At 42.3% G+C, this 24,110-nt stretch overlaps 1 protein-coding gene across 17 annotated transcripts in view; it reads left to right on the forward strand.

The window, feature by feature from the left end:
• Positions 1-23,403, forward strand: part of CALCR (calcitonin receptor) — a 250,005-nt gene extending 226,602 nt beyond the window's left edge. For 12 of the 17 annotated variants that reach the window (XM_084858832.1, XM_084858824.1, XM_084858820.1 and 9 more), the window contains 2 exons: positions 8,294-8,335; positions 19,585-23,403. In XM_084858832.1, coding sequence (XP_084714958.1) covers positions 8,294-8,335; positions 19,585-19,806 — 264 coding nt within the window. In that variant the 3' untranslated portion in view covers positions 19,807-23,403. Of the gene's footprint in view, positions 1-8,293; positions 8,336-8,662; positions 14,243-16,232 lie in introns of all 17 variants that reach the window. The other 5 variants (XR_014792394.1, XR_014792393.1, XR_014792395.1 and 2 more) reach the window with 5 other exon arrangements.
• Positions 23,404-24,110: the final 707 nt, after the last annotated feature.

Consider the following 24,110-nt stretch of genomic DNA (forward strand, 5'->3'; position numbering starts at 1 on the left):
GAATCTGAACAATGGGAGTTGGTTTGTCTCTCCTTGTTCTGCCCTCTTTACAGGATTCTCCTTGTCACAGAGCACTTTCCGTCAAAGCTGTGATGATGACCCTGCCTCACCATTTGCTCAGCCCATAAATGCTTCACTAGCGTGAGATGGTTTTGTTACAACAAATGGGTTGAAATTGTCATAGCATGTAAGTGGGCAGCTTAAAAATGAGTGGTGAAAACAAAGTAGGCCTTTTTTCTTTTCCATTGCTACAACATTGGTTCCAAGAGAGTCTCCCCATCTCTAAAACTGGAGACCCACCTCTCTGTTCTTAAACTAATGCTATAGCTCTAAGGTTGGTACTTAGGAAAGTAAGACAAGGCAAAAACAGCTCTGGCAAAGGATACGTAATTAGAGAAATTTGCTAAGGTAAATCCATGGAGCAAATATTTGCATTCTGTTAGCATTCGCCCGTGCATGAAGGGAATATAAATCCACCCATATCTATATTTAATTAAAATACTACACACACAGGATGGACAAATCTATGAGTTTCACTTTCTGCCATATTTCATTTCATTTATTATATTTCTATACTGCCCCATAGCCGAAGCTCTCTGGGTGGTTCACAAAAATTAAAGAAACATTAAAATACATTATATAAAGTATAAAGCCATTCACATAAAGATACAGAACAAATAGCACACACAACAACAACATATATCTAAAACAATGTAAAACAATCAGCCAGAGACAATCAAAGAGACTCAATATATGCTGCCAAATGCCTTAGAGAAGAAGGCAGTTTTAACCTGGCATCGAAAAGATGACAATGTTGGCTCCAGGTGGGCCTCATAAGGGAGATTATTCCATAAATGGCAGGCCACCACCAAAAAGGCTATGGGTCAGTATTTGAATTTTTGACCTTGAAGTTCTTTCTATCCCAACTATGAATAAATTTGGGAAATTCTTATCAAAACCAAACTGAAACTAAGTTATCACCTATCTGCATTGGCCAAATTCAATAGGTGCAGCTACTTCCAGCATGGAGAGGACCATGTTGCACCTGCCTGCCACAGAGCTGTTAAAGATGACAAGCCTGACAGGAAAAAGAGGTTGCGAATTCAGCACTACACAGGGTTGACTACAGAAGGATTCAAACCCAGACCTTTAAGAGCTAAGCATGCAAAGTCCTGGGCCTGGATAGATGACTTGGTCAGTTTCGGTTTCTCCCACATTCAAAAAAAGTTTTTTAAACTCAAATTCTTTCCATCCTATTTATGAAGAAAACTGAATTTTGGTAAATTGTTCTTGAAAATGAACTGAAACAAAATTCTCACCTATTCCTAACACAAGAGTGGTGCATTCTACATTGTTAACTACTATTGAAGAGACCCTTACACAACGTGGGTAGCCACCTCTATCACTCCTGGGTGGTAAGCAACTAGTCTCACAACTCATGTCCTTCTTACAGCTTTTAGATTTGATTTATTCCCTCTACCTTGGTCAGTATGACCTAATGCACTACAAATTGTTTATTTCTTCATTTAGATTACATTAAAAATCAACAATGATAAATATTTATGAGGACATAGGAGGTTGCCTTATGCTGACTCAGACCACTGGTTCATCTAGTCCAGCATCATCCATTCCAAGGGTGCAGAACCTCAGGTCTGGGGGCCAAATCCAGCCCTTTGGGGTTCCCTAGAAAACCACGCCCCTTCCTCTGGACCCACCCCTTTCACCCAACCACTGATTACTTCATGATCGAGTGGCTTGTGAGCAGTTTTCTCCCCATTCTACAACCTTGAAATGCTACTCCTAAGGCATAGTTACTGGGAGTAAGAACTTTAAGCTTAAACACGCTGATATTTTTTGTGATTTAGGCCCCTAAGAAACACAGTTCTCTTTGGTCCCGCCAACCACTGAAATATGGCCCCTGACAGCTTCTCTGAAATGGAATTCAGCCCTTGGGCGGAAAGAGGTTCTGCACCCCTGGTCTTTTTTGGCTGACAGTGGTTCTTCAGGCTGTCAAGAAGACATGGGCCCTTTCCATCACCTGCAACATGATCCTTTTTTAGCTTGGAGATGCCAGGGATTGATCCTGAGACTTCCTGCATGCAAAGCATGTGCTTTACCATTGAGCTGTGACCCACCCCCAAAGGAATGCATGTATTAATGCATTAAATACTGATTAACATTTGTTATTAGCAATATTAATGTTATTGATTTAAATGAGTAAAATGCAATAAAGGCTGAGTTACTTAATTAAACCAACAGTAAGAATACTTAGTTTTTATGAATTGATTTAGGATGTTCAAAGGGCTTCGTAACCATTGGCCCAATTCAAATCATGGTTACTACAGTAATGAGCAACTACAACCCTAATGAATGGATAGAATTAGGGCAGATGCAAACGGAGTCCAACACACCATGCAAGTGTTTAGTTTAGCATCTGAACAGGGATTTTCTCTCATGGAAATAGTGGCTAGATCACATTCTCTTGAGAGAATGTGAATGACAACTGCTCTGGAATAACACTTTTTTTTTTTTTACCCTGGGATAAATGTCATTAAACATGTGCCCAGTCATTGGCCATTTCCTACTGGGGCCATCTAACATTTCCTCTCTCCTTCGCCCTCTTCTTCATCATGAACAGTCACAAAATGTCCACAGTTTGGTGTATAACAGCCTTCCCTTATGCCCTCCAGATGGGTTGGACAGTAGCTCCCACAATCCTCAGCCAACATGCTGGTCATGCTGGCTGAAGATTATGGGCCTTGTAGTCCAGCCTGTCTGGAGGGCACCAGGTGGGAAAGGTTGGCGTATAATAATAGTAACCTATTATGCAAGGATAGTAGTGTAAGGGTCAAACTGTCCTTGACTGTTTACAGATCCCTGTTCCATCCCATTTCACCTTCTTTTAAAATAAACCTTAAATAAAGACCTCTTTTCACCCACCTCTTTGCAATTGCAGACCGCTTAATTGTGCAGGCATTACTTCGTTTTTTTATTACCCCATTTACTGCTGTTACTTTCTATCTTGTTGAAATAATAACATCTCTCTCAGGGTGACGGTTTTCTTTTTACACCAGCTCTTTTTCCCCACATCAGACATTGTCCTCCACAGAATTGTTAACTAAAATCTAATTTCAAGGCCATCTGACCAAGCTCATTGTCATCAAATGAGGATCTCCATTCTACTCTTGCAAAAGACAATGTGGCTATAAAACAGCAAATGAGAACAGAATTTAGAAGAACAAGAGTGGGGGTGCAGGCCATCATATGATCCAAAGTCCCTTGATTAGCAGGACAGAGGCACAAACAGTGGCGGATAGTAAGTCCAGTTCCATTCAGGGTTTTAGTTGCAACCAGCCAAAATGCTAAAGGTGCTATCCACGGTGCTGAATCCATTTTGGGGATAAGGTTCAGCACCTTGGATAACACCTTTAGAGTTTTGGCTGGGGGTAACTAATACCCGGAATGGAATCACTGTCCCTCCGGATCCGGAGTAATCAACTGCCACTGGATACAAACTAGGGATGGATGAGAAATTTGCCGTGTTTGCAGCTGTATGTGGAATACACCTCCCAATACTGAACATGGCATGGAACACATCTTACTGACATCTGTACATTTCCAAGACTTGCAGTGAGTTTTGATGGGAGTGGAGAAGAGAGATGCATACATTTAAAATGTGTACACAAAGAATGTCTACACTTTTGTGCACAAAACACCTCTTCTCTGTGAGGGAAAATGCATACACATTTTAAAAATGCATACAAATAACATGTTTTGAAAAATGCATATGGAAATACGTATGCATTTCCATGCAGGGGGAAATAAAGGCTCACAATCTGATGCAGACACAAGTCGAAATGAACTTATTTATTTATTACATTTCTATACTTCCCAATAGCCAAAGCTCTCTCAAACTTGGTGGTGGAAAATAAGAGAACCTCAATGAGATTGAGTTTGACAGATTCAGCCAACCCTAGCAGAAACGAGAAAGATGTTTGGTATGAAAAAATAGCCTAGTGCTACAATAATACGCACACTTATGTGGAAATAAGCTCAATTGAATATAGTAAGACTTACTTCCAAGTGCATATGGATAGGATTGAACTGTACAGGCCAAACAACCTGCTTCATTAAATGCATAATTTGTCATTGCTTGTGTGTGTGTGTATATATATATATGTTTTTTCTTTTAAAATAGCAGCAATAAGGGGGGACATGAAACAGGATCAAGACAATAGCATTAAGCCCTTCCCCACACAAAGTATTCCTGGTGAAAACGTTCCCCGCCCTGAAGCTTCAGGTTGCTTCTGGAGGAAAGCTGCCATTGGCACCAATGAGAGAGCTGTTTGTCTTTTGGGTATCACAAGATACTTTGACATTTATGCTGTGTGTCCCTTGCCCTCTCTGAAAATGTATAAACACTGCCTTGTTGTGGTGAAGGGGCTTGCGTAACTCAGTGAAGCCATAAGCTATGCCGTGCAGGGCCACCCAAGACGGACAGGTCATGGCAGAGAGTTCTGACAAAATGTGGTCCACTGGAGAAGGAAATGGCAACCCACTCCAGTATTCTTGCCAAGAAAACCCCATGGAACATATCACAAGGCTAAAAGATATGACTCCGGAAGATGAGCCCCTCAGGTCAGAAGGTGTCCAATATACTACTGGGGAAGAGCAGAGGGTATTTCCAAGTAGCTCCAGAAAGAGTAAAGCGGCTGGGCCAAAGCCGAAAGGACACTCAGCTGTGGATGTGTCTGGTGGTGAAAAGAAAGTCCGATGCTGTAAAGAACAATATTGTTTAGGAACCTGGAATGTAAGATCAATGAATCAAGGTAAGCTGGAGGTGGTCAAACATGAGATGGCAAGATTGAACATCGACATCTTGGGAATCAGCAAACTAAAATGGACAACCATGGGCGAATTTAAGTCAGGTGACCATTATATCTACTACTGTGGGCAAGAATCCCTTAGAAAAAATGGAGTAGCACTCATAGTCAATAAAAGGGTGGGAAAAGCAGTATTGGGGTACAATCTCAAAAACGATAGAATGATCTCAGTACGAATCCAAGACAAACCATTCAACATCACAGTAATTCAAGTCTATGCCCCAACCACTGAGGCCAAAGAGGCTGAGGTTGATCGGTTCTGTGAAGACCTACAACACCTTCTAGAACTAACACCAAAAAAAGATGTCCTCTTCATCATAGGGGATTGGAATGCTAAAGTAGGAAGTCAAGAAATCACTGGGATAACAGGGAAGCATGGCCTTGGTGTACAAAATGAAGCAGGACAAAGGCTAATAGAGTTTTGCCAAGAGAACACGCTGATCATAGCAAACACGCTTTTCCAACAGCACAAGAGGCGACTCTACACATGGACATCACCAGATGGTCAATATCGAAATCAGATTGATTATGGCCTTTGCAACCAAAGATGGAGAAGCTCTATACAGTCAGTAAAAACAAGACCTGGAGCTGACTGTGGCTCAGATCATGAGCTGCTTCTTGCAAAATTTCAGCTTAAATTGAAGAACATAGGGAAAACCACTAAACCGTTCAGGTATGACCTAAATCATATCCCTGATGAATATACAGTGGAGGTGACAAATAGATTTAAGGGATCAGACCTGATAGACAGAGTGCCTGAGGAACTATGGATGGAGGTGCGTCACATTGTTCAGGAGGCAGCAACGAAATCCATCCCAAAGAAAAAGAAATGCAAGAAAGCAAAGTGGCTGTCTGATGAGGCTTTACATCAGAAGAAGAGAAGCGAAAAGCAAGGGAGAAAGGGGAAGATATACCCAACTGAATGCAGAGTTCCAGAGAATAGCAAGGAAAGACAAGAAGGCCTTCTTAAATGAACAATGCAAAGAAATCGAGGAAAACAACAGAATGGGAAAGACTAGAGATCTTTTCAAGAAAATCGGAGATATCAAGGGAACGTTTATGCAAAGACAGGCATGATAAAGGACAAAGAAGGCAGGGACCTAACAGAAGCAGATGAGATTAAGAAGAGGTGGCAAGAATACACAGAAGAACTATACAGGAAAGATCTGAATGTCCCTGATAGCCATGATAGTGCAGTCACTGAACTTGAGCCGGACATCCTAGAGAGTGAAGTCAAATGGGCCTTAGGAAGCTTTAGTAACAATAAAGCTAGCGGAGATGACAGTATTCCAGCTGAGCTATTTAAAATCCTAAAAGATGATGCTGTTAAAGTGCTGCACTCAATATGCCAACACATTTGGAACACTCAGCAGTGGCCGCAAGACTGGAAAAGGTCAGTTTACATTCCAGTTCCAAAGAAGGGCAATGCCAAAGAGTGTTCAAACTACCATACAATTGTGCTCATTTCACATGCCAGGAAGGGTGATGCTCAAAATCCTATAAGCTAGGCTTCAGCAGTATGTAAACAGAGAGCTACCAGAAGTACAAGCTGGGTTTCGAAGAGGCAGAGGAACTAGAGATCAAATCGCCAACATTCGCTGGATCATGGAGAAAGCAAGAGAATTCCAGAAAAACATCTATTTCTGCTTCATTGACTACGCTAAAGCCTTTGATTGTGTGGATCACAACAAACTGTGGCAGATTCTTAAAGAGATGGGAGTACCAGACCACCTTACCTGTCTCCTGAGAAACCTGTACAAGGGTCAAGAAGCAACAGTAAGAACCGGACATGGAACAACTGATTGGTTCAAAATTGGGAAAAGAGTACGACAAGGCTGTATATTGTCATCCTGCTTATTTAACTTATATGCAGAGTACATCATGAGAAACGCCGGGTTGGATGAATCACAGGTCGGAATTAAGATTGTCGGGAGAATTATCAACAGCCTCAGATACTCAGACGATACCACCCTAATGGCAGAAAGCGAAGAGGATCTCAAGAGCCTCTTGTTGAGGGTGAAAGTGGAGAGTGCAAAAGCTGGTTTGAAACTCAACATTAAAAAAAATGAAGATCATGGCATCTGGCCCCATCACTTCCTGGCATATAGAAGGGGAAGAAATGGAAGCAGTGACAGATTTTATTTTCTTGGGCTCCAAGATCACCACAGACGGTGACTGTAGCCATGAAATTAAAAGACGCTTGCTCCTTGGGAGGAAAGCTATGGCAAACCTAGACAGCATAGTAAGAAGCAGTGACATCATCTTGCCGACAAAGGTCCATATAATCAAAGCTATGGTTTTCCCAGTAGTAACGTATGGCTGTGAGAGCTAGACTATAAGGAAAGCTGAGTGCCGAAGAATTGATGCCTTCGAACTGTGGTGCTGGAGAAGACTCTTATGAGTCCCCTGGACTGCGAGGAGGTCAAATCAGTCAATCCTAAAGGAAATCAACCCTGACTGCTCATTGGAAGGGCAGATACTGAAGCTGAAGCTCAAATATTTTGGCCACCTAATGCGAAGAGAAAACTCACTGGAAAAGACCCTGATGCTGGGAAAGATTGAAGGCAAAAGGAGAAGGGGACAGCAGAGGATGAGATGGTTAGATAGCATCACGGATGCAATGTATATGGACTTGAGTACACTGCAGGAGAGAGCGGAGGACAGGAAGGCCTGGCGTGCTATGGTCCATGGGGTCATGAAGTTAACCATGGGGACACGACTTAACAACTGAACAACAACAAACACCACTAACTTTTCTTATAAGCTCGCATCCAGCTGGTACTTCTTCCACAAGCATCCCCACTTCCTCCCTTCTCTTAACTTGAGGTTTGCCACTGCCTGTCAAACAGTTTAGGTTTTTACATGAAAAAAGATGAAGAGGATGTTTTGTCTTTCAACATGGAAAAATGGTAATTGTGGGACAGTAACCCTGGGAGATTCAGGCAAAAGGAAGTACTACTTCACACAGCACAGAAACAATGGAATGCGCTTCCATGAGATATGGTGATGGCCTCCAAGTTAGACAGCTTTAAAGAAGGATGAAATAAATTCACGTAGGATAAGGCTACCAGTGGCTATATGCTACCTTTAGGATTTGAGTCAGCATGCCTCTGAATGCTAGTTGCTGGAGAACAGCAGCAGGAAATGACTGTTGCCCTCATGTCTTGCTTTTAGGCATCCCAGAGGCAGCTCATTGGCTACTGGGAAACAGGATGCGGGACAAAACAGGCCTTTGCTCTGATCTGGCAGGGGTTTGTCTTATGTGCTTAGCTATCAGAGGCTAGCTATCCTTCATGAAAGGATGTCGATATTACATTTGTATCATTTCTTCACATCATAGATGGACACAGCTTAGATCACAGAACACCAAAAAAAAAACCTGAGTGATTTTCTTTTCTTTTGTTTCATAGGGTTTACTTGTGGCAACTATTTTCTGTTTCTTCAATGGAGAGGTAAGCATTTAAAACTATTGAACTTTACTTTATAACCTTTAAGAATACCACTGTTCACTTTCAATATAACTAGAGATGGGTGACTTCCCAACTCACATCAGACTGGGTTGGAAAATAAGCCAGGCTACTTCCCAGCTCCCCAAATCAGAAATAGCTCGGCTTATGTTCCAAGCTGGTCCAGATTCAGAAGTTGCTTCTGGGAAAACTATATTTTCCAAGGGTCACTGGGGGTATTCACACTATCAGCAAACTGAGGAGTGAAATGAAATATCTCTCTCCTTCCTTCTTCCCGTGGCTGAAATGACACCATCACCATTGCTACCCCAGCCAGGTAAGTGCTACTTAAATGGAAAGGGGCTGAGGAGACTGAGTGGGAGGGAAGGAGATTGGGGAGCTGGATGTGTCTGGGAGGACGTGTGTATGGGGAAGTAAGCCAGAAATTCCTCTCCAGCTCAGATTTTAATCCAAGCTAGAGAAGAATTCAGTGGCCTTTTAATGCCTGCAATTTTAATTAAATAATTATCTTTCCACCAAAAATGGCACTCATTACAAGCCCCCGGAAGCAAGTCTCCAGGCCCAAGCTTGGCCTGGCGAGTTTCACCAGCATCTCTGATAACAAGAGCAAACACCTGGATACCTCCTGAATCCCAGGAACATACACAGGAGTGGATGGGTAACTCAGTGGAGAGATCTTACATCAACAACCTCTTGCAAAGGGTGTAGTTTACTCATGCATCCCCTTTCCTAAATTAGGCAGTACTCTTTCTTTCTTTCTTTCTTTCTTTCTTTCTTTCTTTCTCTCTCTCTCTCTCTCTCTCTCTCTCTCTTTCTTTCTTTCTTTCTTTCTTTCTTCCCTTCCTATATTTCTATCCTGCTTCTAAACCAAATGATTCCCTAAGAGGTCACAATCATCTCAAAATTTCTTTTACAAAACTTTAAAATTCGTCATAAAAAAACAACCATTCAACCTGGGACCCGTTCAGGTATGAATAAGATAATGGACACACCCAGTGAAATTGTCTTTTTTTGCCCTTGAACGGATGGAGTCACTGCCATTTTTGAAGGTCCCCTCAATTTAAAAAATCACTTGACTTGTGGCAGGATGGGGTGGGGGTGAGAGGGCCACTGTTTGAGAAACACAAGCCCAAACTCCCCACCCCTCCCTTGCACTTGTGGAAATAGTTGCATGATTGTTTGGATCCTGGCTATAAAGTATGATATTGTTGTAAGGCTGGGGGTTGGATTAAATGATCTCCTCATGTCCTTTCCCACCCTGTGATTGTAAAAGGAGGTCTGCTAAAATGGGTCAGATTGGATCCCCATTGTTAGGGAGATTGGGCTGATAGCTCTCAGTAGCTGGCCTTAACTATGGATAAGGAAATATCTGAAAGGGGGATACCTCTTCCCCAGCCACCCGGCCAGCTCAGGAATAAGGTAATCCAAGCGCCTGAGTGAAAAGGACAGACCGTAGTTTTGGGTTTGGAGTCAGATTGAGAACAGAGACATAACTGAGCTTGGGCTCTGGAGCATCTTAGGCAGTTGGCTTTTCCCCTAGAACGGGGACAGGGAATGTGGTGCTCACAGGTACCAGTGTGGCCCTGAACACCTTTATTGGCACCTGCCAAGGAGCCCACCCCTCCCACATTTTAAAAAATTAACACATTTTCTTCCCAGCAGCTGGGATCACTGTGCAATAGGCTTCTGTTGGTTCTGAAAATGGTAGGTTCAAAGAAGTTGTGTAGTGTGTTGGGGCTCAGACCCCACCTCTGCCTTGTACTCAGCCTTTGGGGCAAGATACTTGTCCTTTGTCAAGCCTTCCATGTCAGCCCTTCTGTGCTGATGCCCAGGACAGTTTCCCAAAATTGCCAGATGTGTCCATTGCCCAAAGGATTGCCTACCTCTGCCCTAGAAGACCTGATACAGGGGCAACTGGCTTTGGGTGTCTGGGATACTTAACCTGTGGCCCTCTGTCTATGCTCAGCCTGTATATGTGTAAATAAATGCAAATATCACAAAATGCCAATAAGCCTTTAGTGACCTCCTTCCAAAGGGAACCAAATCAGGGTAATCAATGCATCCATGGAAGTTCTCACAACTTGGAAGTTTGGCATGTGTGTATGTAAGACTATCCTAAAATCATGGAATACAAAGTGTATGTATATGCCGTGTATGTGTCTCAGCCCTGATCAACAAATTTTGCCATCAATGTTTTGTGTTTTTTTATTTACAATATTTGTATACCACTCCATATCTAGAACAGATTTTGGAGTGGTGAACACAAAAAACAAAACAGTAAAAGAATAAAAAGATTAAAGCACCACATTTAAAATATACTTGTTTAAAAACACAATGCCAATAAAAACTGTGACTGGTCAATTAAAGAATGCCTCCAGGAACAGTGCTGTTTTCAGGAGGCGCCAGAAACAACGCAGTGTTGGTGCCTGCCTGACCTCCAGGGGCAGGAAATTCCAAAGACAGGTGGCCGCCACATTGAAGGCTCTTCTCCGGGTGGACTCCAATCAGGCCATAGGTCCACCAGGAGCATGCCCTCCAATGACCTCAGTGACCCAGGCAGGTTGGTAGGCAGTCTCTCGCGTATCCTGGTCCCAGGTTGTTTAGGGCTTTGTACATTAGCACCAAACCTTGAACCTGGCCCGGTAGCAAATAGGCAGCCAGTGCAATTCCCTCAGCAAAGGAGTTATATGATGGAAAGTGGCAGCTCCCAACAACAGCCAAGCTGCTGCATTCTGCACTAGCTTCAGCTTCCAGAGCAGCCTTAAGGGCAGCCCCATATAGAGCTCATTGCAGTAATCCAGTCTTGTGCCTGTACCACCATGGCCAAGCTATCCCTGTCCAGGAGAGGCCATAGTTGGCGAACCAGCCAAAGCTTGTAAAAGGCACTCAGAACTGCCATGGCCACTTGGGCTTCCAGCGACAGTGATGGATCTAGGAGTACTGTCAAATTACGGACCTGATATTTCAGAGGGAGTGCAACCCCATCCAGAACAGGCAATGAGACTATCTCTTGGACTCGGGAACCACTCACCCACAGGGCTTCCGTCTTGCCAGGACATAGTTTCAGTTTATTGGCCCTCATCCAGCCCATTACTGAGTTCATGCACTGGCCCAGGGCTTGCACAGCCTCTCCTGATTCAGATGTCACAGGGAGATAGAGCTGACCACTCCCAACGGCTTCATAGAGATGTTAAATATCATTGGGGACTGCATAGTACCCTGAGGCACCCTACAGCTCAATTGCCAAGGGGCCAAGGAACAGTCACCCAGTGTTACTGTCTGAAATTGGCACAGCAATTAGGACTGGAACCACTCTAACACAGTGCTTCTGATACCCATCCCACGGAATCAATCCAAGAGGAAACCAATATATACTAACTCCTAGTGCTAAATATTCTTAGAAGCTGCCCGTCATGGCGTGCATGTAGTGTATCATTTCAATCACACATTTCATAACTAGCATTGACATTTTTCCAAATTTAGCAATGTTCAAGAAGTCCCTGGAAAATCAAAATCAAAATCAATGAGTGAATGTTCTCTCACACTCTTGTCTCGTTGGATCAATATTTTGTATGCCTTCTAGTTTGCATTCCTCCTCTTTCATAATGATAACACGTCTCAGGAGAACATATTAGGCATCCCTTTAACAGCTATTAGAAGCCATTCTTGAAAGGCAATTTAAGAAAAAGGAAAGAGAAAAGAAAACACTTCATGATCCTACAAGGCTTTTTGACTACAGCAACATGCTGAAATGAAATAAAAGCCCTCTTTTCACACTCCTGTCCACGGGTTCAATCGATGTGGGGAGGAAGAGGGGGACTGCAGCTACTGGCTCCACCTCTGACCTCTGCATATGGGGCAGAACATGAAAATGGGCATGGTTGTATGCACAAATCAGGTTGGATCCTGGATCTGCCTTCCATTGACGGAAGGGCTCCGCTCACAGAAGGTGCTTCTGCCTGAATGGCAGGGATTCCCTGCCTTCCCTCCATACCACAGCTCGTCCCATTCAGCAAGGTCCCCTGTGCCCCTGTGTTGCATTTGCAGGGGCATGGAGGGGCTGCTGTGGTGAGGAGGGTGCAGACATGTCCGCTTCTGCCAGCCCAGTTGCACATGCCTACATCTGGATCCAACCCAGGGTCAGTATGAGTGGCTGGGAACCTTGGCATGACCTTGGCTTGTGTCTTCAACCCATGACCTTCATACCTTCCCGAATGTTGCAGGTTGAGCCATATGGGCAGCCACTACTGAGCTCATTATTGAGGGCTGATTTCATGTTAATGGTTCAAATGAATATTTTACCTGCCTGACCAGTATTCAGGCATGACCATCCTGGAAAAGTGGCGTTGTCCAAGAGCTCTGCCAAGTTGCCAAGGACTCCCTCTCCCAAACCACTGTTTCTTCTCTGCAGGGCCAGCGTCAAGTGTCGGCATGGCTGGGCAACTGCTGAGGGTCCACACCGCAGCAGGTGGCCACTGACAAGAGCGCCCGGGAGTTGCTCCTCCTCTTCACCATTGCAACCTGCTTGTTAAGCTTGTTCAACTCTGGACCAGACAATAGGGGTGGTGAGAAGGCGGAGCAGGAGATGCCCCTGCCTACTTGCTCACTGGCTTTTTCGCTTGTCAAGCAAGCAAGTGGTAGCAATGATGAGAAAGAGGATGAGGAGAGGTAACAGTTGGTGACAATGGTGGTGAGAAGGCTGACTCACTGAGGGAGGGGCCCATTGAGGATGTCTTGGCCAAGGGACCTCAAAAATCTGAAGCTGGCACTGTTTCTCAGAAAGGGACCATCAGATTCTGCATAAAAGGGTTGCTTACAGCTCCCCATCACCACTCCCCTTTCCACAATTGGCAATATGGCACAAATATCCTTGCATAGCACTGTTGTTTGAGACTAAGGCCTTCTGCTAATACAACATTGCCAATGGCTGCAATGTCATTGGGTGCACTAATCTTGCACTGCAGCAACAGAAAGAAGGCTTCCGCCCAATTTTACAGGCTGCATTACAACGAATTGCTGCCTGGCCTTAAAAAATGCCTTTTATCCTTTCTTTGTATGAGATGGTTTAAAGTCATGAAAGTTAACAGAAGAGTAAAATTCTAAAAAAAATAAATGTGCTTATTGATGTTTCCTAACTATAATGAAAAATTTGTCTATGACTTGGATTTTTTAATCCATTCCATCTGTGTTTCGTGGATTGTCAGGCGTCTTTTGTTCTGCCATCCACTCTTTGACGGAATTGGAATTTTTTTACCAGAATTTCATTCTACTTGTGCTCATTTGCACATTAGCACTAATGTGAATTAGTGCAACACACAGCCCCATGAGAAAAACTTGTCCATAAGTCTGTGGAAACAGCCAGTCCACGGCAGAATCCACAGATCAGATTTCACAGAAATCCAAATGCATTTGAATCTGTTGCAGATTTCTCCAACATCCCTATCTATGACACATCCTTAGCAGGGGAAACAAACAGGGTATGTCTTTGTTGAAAGCTTTCCCAAAGTATTAATTAGGATACCCGTTGGAAGATAGGAATTTATGTTTGAGTTGTTAATTTGTTCATTATCTGTTCCTACACAGAAACCAAATAGCTAATTTCCAGATCATAGCGAAGCATGAATACATTATTTTCTGCAGACAATTTAAAGTTCATACAAATAAGATTAAGAACAGAAAACCTAATACATTTGGATTTGGGATGTGCATGTTTCCATTAAGTGGTCAGAATCCAGTCAAGTGTTTACAGTGCAATCTAATCCATGTCTACCCAGAACAAAGTCCCATTGATATCCAAGGGACTTCTGGTGCTTCCAGATGGACAGCTCCTAGTGATGCCAATCAAAAGACATTGTGCTGCTATTCTGTCTTTCCCTTCTTAGATTTCCATTGGTAAGTGAAAAGATGGAGGAACTATTTGTTCTTATTCAGCAAATTGATTATTTGAAGAATTTCTCTTCTGCTGTTTATTTTATAAGTTAAGGGAGCAATCCTAAGGCCACTAGTCAGCGGCTAGACGCCCATAGGATACATTGGTTTCCAGGAACCAACTTCGGAGCCCGCGCTCCGAGGTTGGTTCCCTGAGAACTGACCTCCCCGCCCCACTGTGCTCCCTCACAGGCAGCTCAGAATGGCTCTGTGCTCGGAAGGGGAGAGCAGAGCAGCAAAAATAGGGTGTTCCAGGGGCGTTCTGGGGCGGGGAAGGTGGAAATGCCAGAACATCCTATGTGTCGTCCGGCAGCTGCTTCCCCCACTCCACCTGCCCACAGCTAGACAGCCGAAATTGGCTGTCTAGCCACAAATGCAGGGCAGCTGAAGCGCAGAGGGGACGTTCCCCTCCGTGCTTCTCCTGCCCTACATTGGATAGGCAGTCACCTCCAAGTTCCAAGAGAGCTTCGGCTATTGGGCGGTATAGAAATTAATTAAATAAATAAATAAATAAAATATCCCCATAGGGTTGCACCCTCTGACAATATTTAGATGTATATTACCATTTTCCAATATGCAAACACTACAATAGTGTCAACCTAGTCATAGTTTTATATGTCTAGCTATTGAACTTAACACTGCACTATAATTTCATAATCATCTCTGCTCTCTTTTACTGAAACTGCCATGAGCTGAGAGGTTGATATTTAACAGTCTGAGGTCAAGGCCAGGATCCAGGAACCTGAATTCACATCCTAGCTGTACTAAGAATTGATTTTGCGGCATCCTGTCTACTTTGGCTCCAGTGGTGCCACTGCTAATTTTGCTGGAATCTGCCTGAGAAAACCTTGACCCTACTTTTCCCTAAATAATTAGACATCTCACCTTTTATCAAGGAGCTAATGCTGTGGACTTGTCATAAAGTTGGCTTTGGGAACTTTTTAAAAATAAATGTATAAACCTGTAAGAGAGGTATCATCATCCCCCTTCTCCCAACATTGCAACATAAGAACAAAATAAGAGCCCCAGTGGATCAGACCAAACCAGGGCAGGTGTAAGAGGTAGGGATGTTGGGCACTAATCAACGCCCCCCGTCCTGAAGGGGTCCCCAGTGTCCAATTTCAGAGCTGCTGCTCCTCTTTGCTGTCAATGCTTGTTCACCTGCCATCTCCAATCATGCAAGCAGTGAGCAGAGTGAGGAGATAGAGCAGTATCATTCATTTGCCTTGTGCTTTCGCTCTTGTGCAATATAGCTGGGTTTCAGAAATGCCCAGTGTTAGGCACAGTCCTGCCTGTTTCTTCACCTTTACCCTTAGCAACCTGCCTATGCTTTGAGATCAACCACCCAAGCCCTTCTCAAATGCCCACCAGTGAGATCAAGTAGGTTGGCAGGCAAAAGAGATAGGGTCTTTTCAACAGTGGCCCCACATCTATTGAATTCTCTCCAACATGGGCTATGTATGTACCCTTCTTTACAGGCCTTCATGAAGGCAGTGAAGACTTAATTGTTTCAGGTTTCTTTTTCTAGATACATTCTGTGATCTTATTGATTGTACTGGTTTAAATGGTATTTCTAGGGTCTTATGGCTCTTCAGGTTTCTAATGATTTTATGTTGGTTGGTATCATTATTTTATGCCTTTAGTTTATTTTTATGATTATATACTGTTTTTATGAGGATCTTTGTAATTTTTTAAAATTATTGTGATGTGTAATTCTATTTTAACTCTTCGATGGAAGCTGACTTGGGAGGACATTTGCCCTAAAAGGCAGCTAAGAGAGCAATCCTATGCTCTCAGAACAGAACTTACGATATGGAAGGCTCTGTTACTCATTATCGAAGGCACTGTCCCTTTTCCCAGTCAGGCGGGAAGCAGGGCTCACCATATTTTTCTTCTGTCAATTGTCAATTGACTGTAGAAAAAGAGTTTATTTATCTATTTATTTATTTATCAGATTTATATACTGCTTTGCACAAAGTTTCAAAGCAGTGAACATACAGTACAGTACCATCAAAGCAACAATAAATATAATAATAGAACTACACAATAATAAAAATACTAATTACCAATAAAACGGCACACTCTGCTGTGCGCTACAGACCACGGCTGGCTGTGTCATACTTCAGGGAAATCCTGTGTGAATCGATGAATCTTGAGGAGACATCTAAACATCAGAACTGTGAGGGCCTGTCTGATGGTAAAGTGTTCCAGAAGGTGGGTGATGCAACACTACATGCTCTCCTGCAAGTGCTCTGGTCCCATATTGTTTAGGTCTTTTAATGTTAACAATGACACCGTAAACTTTGCCCGGTAGCCTATTGACAGTTCTTTTCTTTTAGCAAAGTTGTGACTTGCTGTAGGAAAGAGACCCCAGTTAGCAGTTTTGCCACTGAATCAAAATCTGATGCATCTAAAAAAAAAATTTCTGGGTTGGGGGGTGTGGCTGGGAAATAGCAGGACTTAGGATTCTTTGGTTCTTCAGCCACTCTATCCCTGCCCACTGGCAGAGTCCCAGAATGCCTGGTTTCTCCCCTCTATGAAGTCAGAGCTCCAACCTCATAGAGGAAGTCACCGCAGAAATCTCCATGGTGGCTTGGAGGAACCAAAAAGAGGGCTCCAACATTAAAAAACAAAAAACATCATCCTTCCAAGGTTGTAGCTCTGTCTACAGGTTTGGAATGGTGTTGTTTTTTCTTTCTGAACAGTCCTGTGGGCCCCGGGATGCTTTCTAGGAACCATAGGATTATTCTTTTAGAACACATAATTATGAGTCTGAGACTTTAAAAATAGGGCAGGGAAGGCAGGGCAAAATTGAAGATATGGATGTTCCCCTCCAGTGAAGGACAGCTGAGTAGTCTCTGTGTTCCTTCTGCATGAAAGCACAGTTGATTCTCCAGCATGAGTTCTTTTGGAAAAATTCTGCTTTCCTCTACAGACATTTCTTCAAGGCCTCCAGCCACACCTTAAATCTAACACAACCCAATAACTAAAGCCATAGCCTGAACTTCAGTTTTCATTTTCTTCCAGGGAAATTGTCTAGCTAGCTGTTGCCAGGTGCACAGAGATCAAACTGATATTTCGCGGGGGAGTGGGGGGATTATACCATGGCACAAGAAGGGATTAACTGTAGTGCAGTGGAAGCTCAGTTTCCTCAGTGATTTATTGTTTATTACTGGAGCATTTTGCATGAAGGCAGAACTGGATGAAACTGATCCAACATAAATGAATTTAATACCCATGTAATGTTCCACATCTGCATTTGGAGCAAATGAGACAGCCTCATTTATTCACAAGCTTTCACTACCACAAAAGCTCTGCCTAGAACACCAAGAATTTAGAGAGAGTACCCAAGCATTTCATATCTTAACAGGAAAACATAATGACGTTTTTGTTCAGTCTTTGTCATGGTGAACTTAGAGGACACACCATCCAGGAAGCTATTGTCTCTCTTCAACAAGAAAAAACAGGAAGCTGCTGACCAGATATAATGCTAAGTCAAGTGCCACCTAGTGAAGAAACTATATAATTACATTATCCACACACCCTCTAAAATCATTGCTGTCACTGCTGTGTACAGAAGAAAATCAGGATTAATTTCTTATTCCCTCAGTCTGTGTCACAGCAATGCTCTTTAAAATATTTAATTTGATATATTTGAATTGCAAATGGTTAGAATGAGAATATATTATCACAATTGTAGAAAAATGTTAACAAACAATTACAAGTAAGTAACAATGTGCAGAGCAGAACGAAATCTGCAGAGCAAAATAATTTCACATCACTTCATTTTTTACTCCCTGAGTGGCCCAATATAACCTTTGTGTATGTGACTCCTTTTACATTATGGCTGTTCTTGATCTCCAGCCATCTATACTACAGTGTTAAATATGTCCCTATTTTTTCTGGACTACAGTAGTTTAAGCTAGGATCATTTTCTACATATAACAAGCTGTATGAGTTATTCTGAGTCTGTGCTGCTGACTCTGCACTAAGTGTCTCTTGAAACAAATGGTTCACTTAGTATTATTTTCCTGGGTCTCATTTTTGTATACGCGGACAAGACTAGAATGAATGGCTTTTTGAAAGGCTCTAACTGCATGATTACATTGTAAAAATGAATATTCAGCAGGCCCAGCTCCATGTTCGGGGAGCAAAGTGACCTTGGTTGGCATTCTCTTATAAGCCCCCACCCCACCACAGCAAGGTTCACAGGAGGGCTTACTTTGTAGCATGCAGTGGGGGTTTCCCTTTTCATTTATTTCAGTATTTATATACTGCCCACTAACAAACGTTCTCTGGATGGTTTACAAGTAAAACATTAAAACCATAAGTGTAAGTGCCATTTTATTTTCCCCACAATTCACTGGATCAACATAACTTCTAGTGCAGTGGGGCAGACTATGGTGGTTGCCACAAAAACCTGGCAGCTGCTAGAGTTATATCCCACTGGAGGAAAAGCAAAGACAGGTGGGCATCATTGTGAAGCCAAAGAACCTGGATGGCGGGAGCTCCCAAGCTGCCTGAGAACACTACCTGTTAATGCTGGACCTGACCTTCAGCACCCAAATCCCCATTTATGAAAAGCTAAACAGACTCATTGAATCCTGAAGAAACATTTAGGGTGCAATGCTCTGCATGTTTAGACAGAAAAAAATGTTTAGACAGCTGCTTGGGGAATGCTGGGAGTTGTAGGACTTTTTTCTGTCTAACATGCAGAGGATTGTGCCCTTAGTGTGTGTTTATGGAATACCAAAGAATAGATACAATGGCAGGATCCAGAAAGCCCCTTGCATAAGTGGCAGGCACATCTGCTCACATGTGGTGTGGGTGGGTTGTCTCTGACTTCTGCTAATTCCTCCTTCTAGCTGCAGCTCACAGTACCACATCCCAAACCATTCTGGAAGCTCCCTTGACTCCCCAGTTGTGCCTTTTCAAGGGATAAAAGCAACAAAGAGTCTTGTGGCACCTTAACAACTTTGTTGTTTTCTGCAACAGACTAACATGGCTGCCCCTCTGAAAATGGTTTTCACGGGGTGTAAAGGGCTGCACTGTGAAGGAGGCCCGAACAAGAACATGCATTTTCATGACTGGGACTCCACTCGCAACTCTTTGAACCCACCCACCGTATAAAACCTGTTGAGATTCGAACATCACCTTTTGCAGTTATAACCTCAGTGAAAGTGACTACCACTGTAGGTGTGCTTTGGAGGGAAGAGAAGATTTTATCAACCACTATTTTGGAATTCGTTCAGAGTAGCCCCAAACTCTCTTACACTGGTCTAAAGTTGGATGTGTTATACCTGCAGGTCCAAGGAGCTTTGAAGAGGCAATGGATGCAGTATAAAACCCAGTGGGGTCAAAGGCGACGAGAACATTGCTCTACACGATCTACCTCCTACACAGCAACATCTATCACGGAGGTTCCCATTTATCTGTATCATCATGACTCCAACAGTGAACAGTTTAATGGAAAGTACATAGATGACTCTGAACTTGTTGCACTGAAATCAGGAGAAACATCTGCTTAGCTTGCAAATACAGGACTTTGCTTTCTGTTCGTACAATTAGAAGGAGAAGACCTCAAGGCCACTGCAAGAGCACGCTCAGTCAGGTGACAGGATGCGTCATATGCAAACTACAAGAACTCGGCTTTCTGATAGCAACTGCGCAGAAAGCGTCTGACAGAGACAGAGATGTGGTGGCTGCTAAATGCTGCTCTTAAGTGCAAAAAGGACCAAGGCTGGATTTATTCTGTGAGAAATGGGATTTCAACCAGTTCCAGATCTTGGCCATATGAAATGAGGATGCAATAGTAATAAACATTTCCATTAGATGTCCCACTGGGAGATGCCATTGTTTCTACAGATGGATCGTTATTGTCCAAACTGAGCTAAATGCAAATAGGAGACAGTCAGCAGCTATTGCATTACTTTCCTTTTACACTAGACGTTAGAACCATAAACATGAGTTATTTGTCAGTGTCTTGGAAAGCTTTTTTCCCTTTAAATTTCAGTCAGCTCAAATGCTTTCTTACAGTTTTCTGCACTTAGAGCAAAACAATAAAAAAAAAATCATTCCATTATATTTAAATCCTCACAATCTCAAGAGGATGTCATTCAGTATTATTTTGACATCAAGCACAGGACAGACATGAAGGTAAATTATTTATTGTGTCACAAGCATTCAGAAAGAACAGTTTAAGCATTACATAAGAAATGCAGTGTTCTGTCAGAAAGTCTAATGAGAGGACCCAGGAGACTTTCTTCAGTATTCCATACGCCGGTTGCTTAATATTAATCATTTATAGGGAAATTGTCAGCCATATTTTTCAGCCCAGCAGTCAGATATAGGGAACATTTTTTTCTCTACTAATAAACTGTGAAACGTACTTGGAAAATTAGTTTTTCTCTTTTTAATCTTACTATTGACATTTCTCAGCTTCTAAATATTCCTCATTTATTTTGCCAATGAAGTCATAACTCTTGAGGATAAAGAATCCAAAGTGGGAGTTAACTAATATATAGTTTACTATTTAGGCCCATTGCAGATCCTATTGTCAATCAGTGTGGCATCCAAATGCAAGAACTATCTAGGAGGGGGCAGTGTGTCTTGGTTTGTGGAGTAGTTTGTCCCTTGGCAGCATTTGTCTTCCCTGGGGCCAAACTATATTTACGTAAGAGGCTCATGTGGTTTTATACAGATACTACTTAAATTGTGTGTGACACAGAGAAATGGTTCCAGTGCTACTATATGGGATGAATTGTGCCTAAATCTAATACTGCAAGTGGGACAAACAGGAACAAAGAAATTTCACGCAGAACTTTCCATGTTAGAAAAGGTTAATTTTGGCAACATAGATATTGTGATGCTAGTATCTTTTCCAACATGACACATGAGAAACTCACTGAATTTAGCATTTTCTAATGCACATACCGAGGCCAAAAACAGACTTGCACCAGCATTCATGCATTACTAGGTAAACACGTTTTATAATTCCATGTATATTCCATCTTTGAAAATATATTGGAACTGGCTACTTCCATCCATATATTTGCCTGAATGTTTTTAGCACTGTGCCAACAAATGCAGGGCACCATTTGCCTAATTACCCACTTGGGCATGGCTTGACATGTTGCCCGAAACTAGGCAGCATGGCCTGTTTCAGGGGGAAACAACTCTCAAATAACACAACAACAGGCCATGGGTTACAAAAGTGGTAACTGTATTGCTCCCAAGTGTTTGACAAGAGATGACTATTGAACATTTGTCAATATTCAACAAATGACCCAAATCTCTCAGTCAAATTTAAAGGCAATTTCTATTCACCACAGGTACTTAAGTGCTCTGAAAACTTTTGTGGATCTAAACATTTTGTTCCTGGTTCACCATGAAATGTCATGTCGTGTTAACCCCAATTTTAGTTAAGCAGATTACCCCTTCCTTGCAATATGTAAGACCAAACCTCAGTCTTGTGATCTAAGAGAAAAGGAGAGGTTTCTGTGAAGTGATCAGAGGAACTGTTATGTCTCTTAACTAGATACACCCCAGTATTGATTTACACAGGTATAAGAGTGGGCATGGTTGTAAAACTTCAACAGTTTGTCTACCGAGCTTCTGTATTTGCCTTAAAATCACTGGAAAATGGCACTTTTTAAAAAAATCCTTCCACTGTGGAGATTTTTAAGAGTAACATTAATTTTGATTAAGGGAGGGCTTGAAATGATGACAGAATTATATAGTGAATACTTATACTAAAGTATGGAAGGAAGCAAGCAAGCAAGCAAGCAAGGAAGGAAGGAAGGAAGGAAGGGCTGGTTTAGAGAGGCATAAAAGGAAGGAAGGAAGGAAGGAAGGAAGGAAGGAAGGAAGGAAGGAAGGAAGGAAGGGCTGGTTTAGAGAGGCATAAAAGGAAGGAAGGAAGGAAGGAAGGAAGGAAGGAAGGAAGGAAGGGCTCATTTAGAGAGGCATAAAAGGTTATGTGAGGGATAGGGTCTTGGACTCCACCCTATGTAGAATGTGTTCCGTGAACTATATGTATGACCTTCCCATACATTCTGGTTGCCCGTTGTAGGTGATGGATGGATCACTTGTACTTGTGGACCGATGTATGTGTGTAGCCATCAGACCGCAATATATGTCTTACATATGATAGGTGGGGATTATGAGTCACACTGCTGTGCTCCACCACGTGCAGAATCAACCTACCAGGTCACTGTGAACTGGCCTGAACTCAGGCTCTCAAAAAGATTTCTGAATATTGTCAGTATGAAGTCACAATCCTATACAGACACCAATGGTTGTGACATTAGCTAGGTTATAACTGTTCTTTGTCTAACAAAGAGAGAAAAGAAGAAAAGGAAGACTATAGAGAGGGCATGATATGAAAGAAATCAAATAGGGCACAACCCAGCCAATTTATTTTGATGGAAGACATTGAAGCTTATGCTTAAGTCTCCCTCTGCAATCAATGGGACTTCTAAAAAATGCGTAGCTTTGTCTGGATTGTGGCCATAGAGTATGTTGTATCTGATGTCATCGTTTCTCTCCTGTAAATAATCAGCCAATTATACATACAAATCATATATGAACCATCTGCTTTATTTTTTTAAAGATTCATTCTTGCCTTTGCATCAGGGTTGTTAGACTGGGATTCTTATGCCCCAAATCCATAATATTTTACAAAGATTCGTGCCACAAAGATTGGATTTTAATTTGGTGGCCTACTTGGTAAAGAAATGCAGTCTGTCAAGTTTATTAAATACATGTCTACATAGTATATCTCAGAAATACAACTATTTTTGCTAGTGTTCGCTGAACAAAATTGAGAGATAGTTTTTAAAAACCAGGTCACCAATACTAGGAATTTTATATTTCTGACCATTTTTTATGTTTATTGAACTTTATCATTCTAGCAATTATATATAATTTCTAAGTACAAAAATGGGCTATTGAAACAGAAATGTACATAATGCATAAAGAACCTATAACAGACTTGTTTATTTTATCTGTAAAAAAAATGTTCACACAGTGTATTATATCCATGGAAATGTGTAATATTGCCATTTTTTCCCCAGGGAGAAATAATGTTCAGCTTTGTGATAAATGAAGTCATTTTACTCATTGAACTTGGCTCCTATTGCAAAAGATACTTCTGAAGATTTTTCATATGGTATATCTTGTGTATAACAAAAGCTATTTCTGAAGACTCCCATGGCCGAAACTGTCTCAGACCCAGTTTGGGTCATGTAAATCTTCAAATGCTGGATGCATTCTTGTACACCAGCCTTCCTTAACCTGGTGCCCTCCAGAAGCTGGCTGGGGGATATTGGGAGCTGTAGTCAAACACATCTGATAGGCACCCAGTTGGGGAAGAGTGTTGTACAATATACATTAAGATCAAATACCTCATGCTACATTCTTATTTCCTTTATTGTCAAGGCACCATATTGAAACTGTGCAAAATAAACTGCAGTTGAAAAAGAGTAATCTTCTGCACTAAAGAAGCCTACATCTCAGTTCATCAAGTAAGCATTGGTGGCACACCAAATCCCAGTTGTTCATGTAGGAACTCAGATAGGATCTGAATGCTTGTTGCATAATAAGAATGCCTATGTCAATACTCTTGAACATCATTGGCTTGGATCCTATACATCCTATACTTATCTACTCAGCACAATCCTATACATGGAAGTAAGTCCCATTGGGTTCAATGGGGCTTAATCCTAGGTGAGTGGGTATAGGATTGCTGCCTTAAGAAAGTAAGGCAGCAATCCTTCCTTCCCTGCAGACACCTGCACCCCCCCCCCCGACAAGCCAATCTGGACAGTCAGTG

The sequence above is a fragment of the Heloderma suspectum genome, chromosome 5 (genome assembly GCF_057233095.1).
Source record: "Heloderma suspectum isolate Gila_16-S chromosome 5, 16-S_ref, whole genome shotgun sequence".
NCBI lineage: Eukaryota > Metazoa > Chordata > Lepidosauria > Squamata > Helodermatidae > Heloderma > Heloderma suspectum.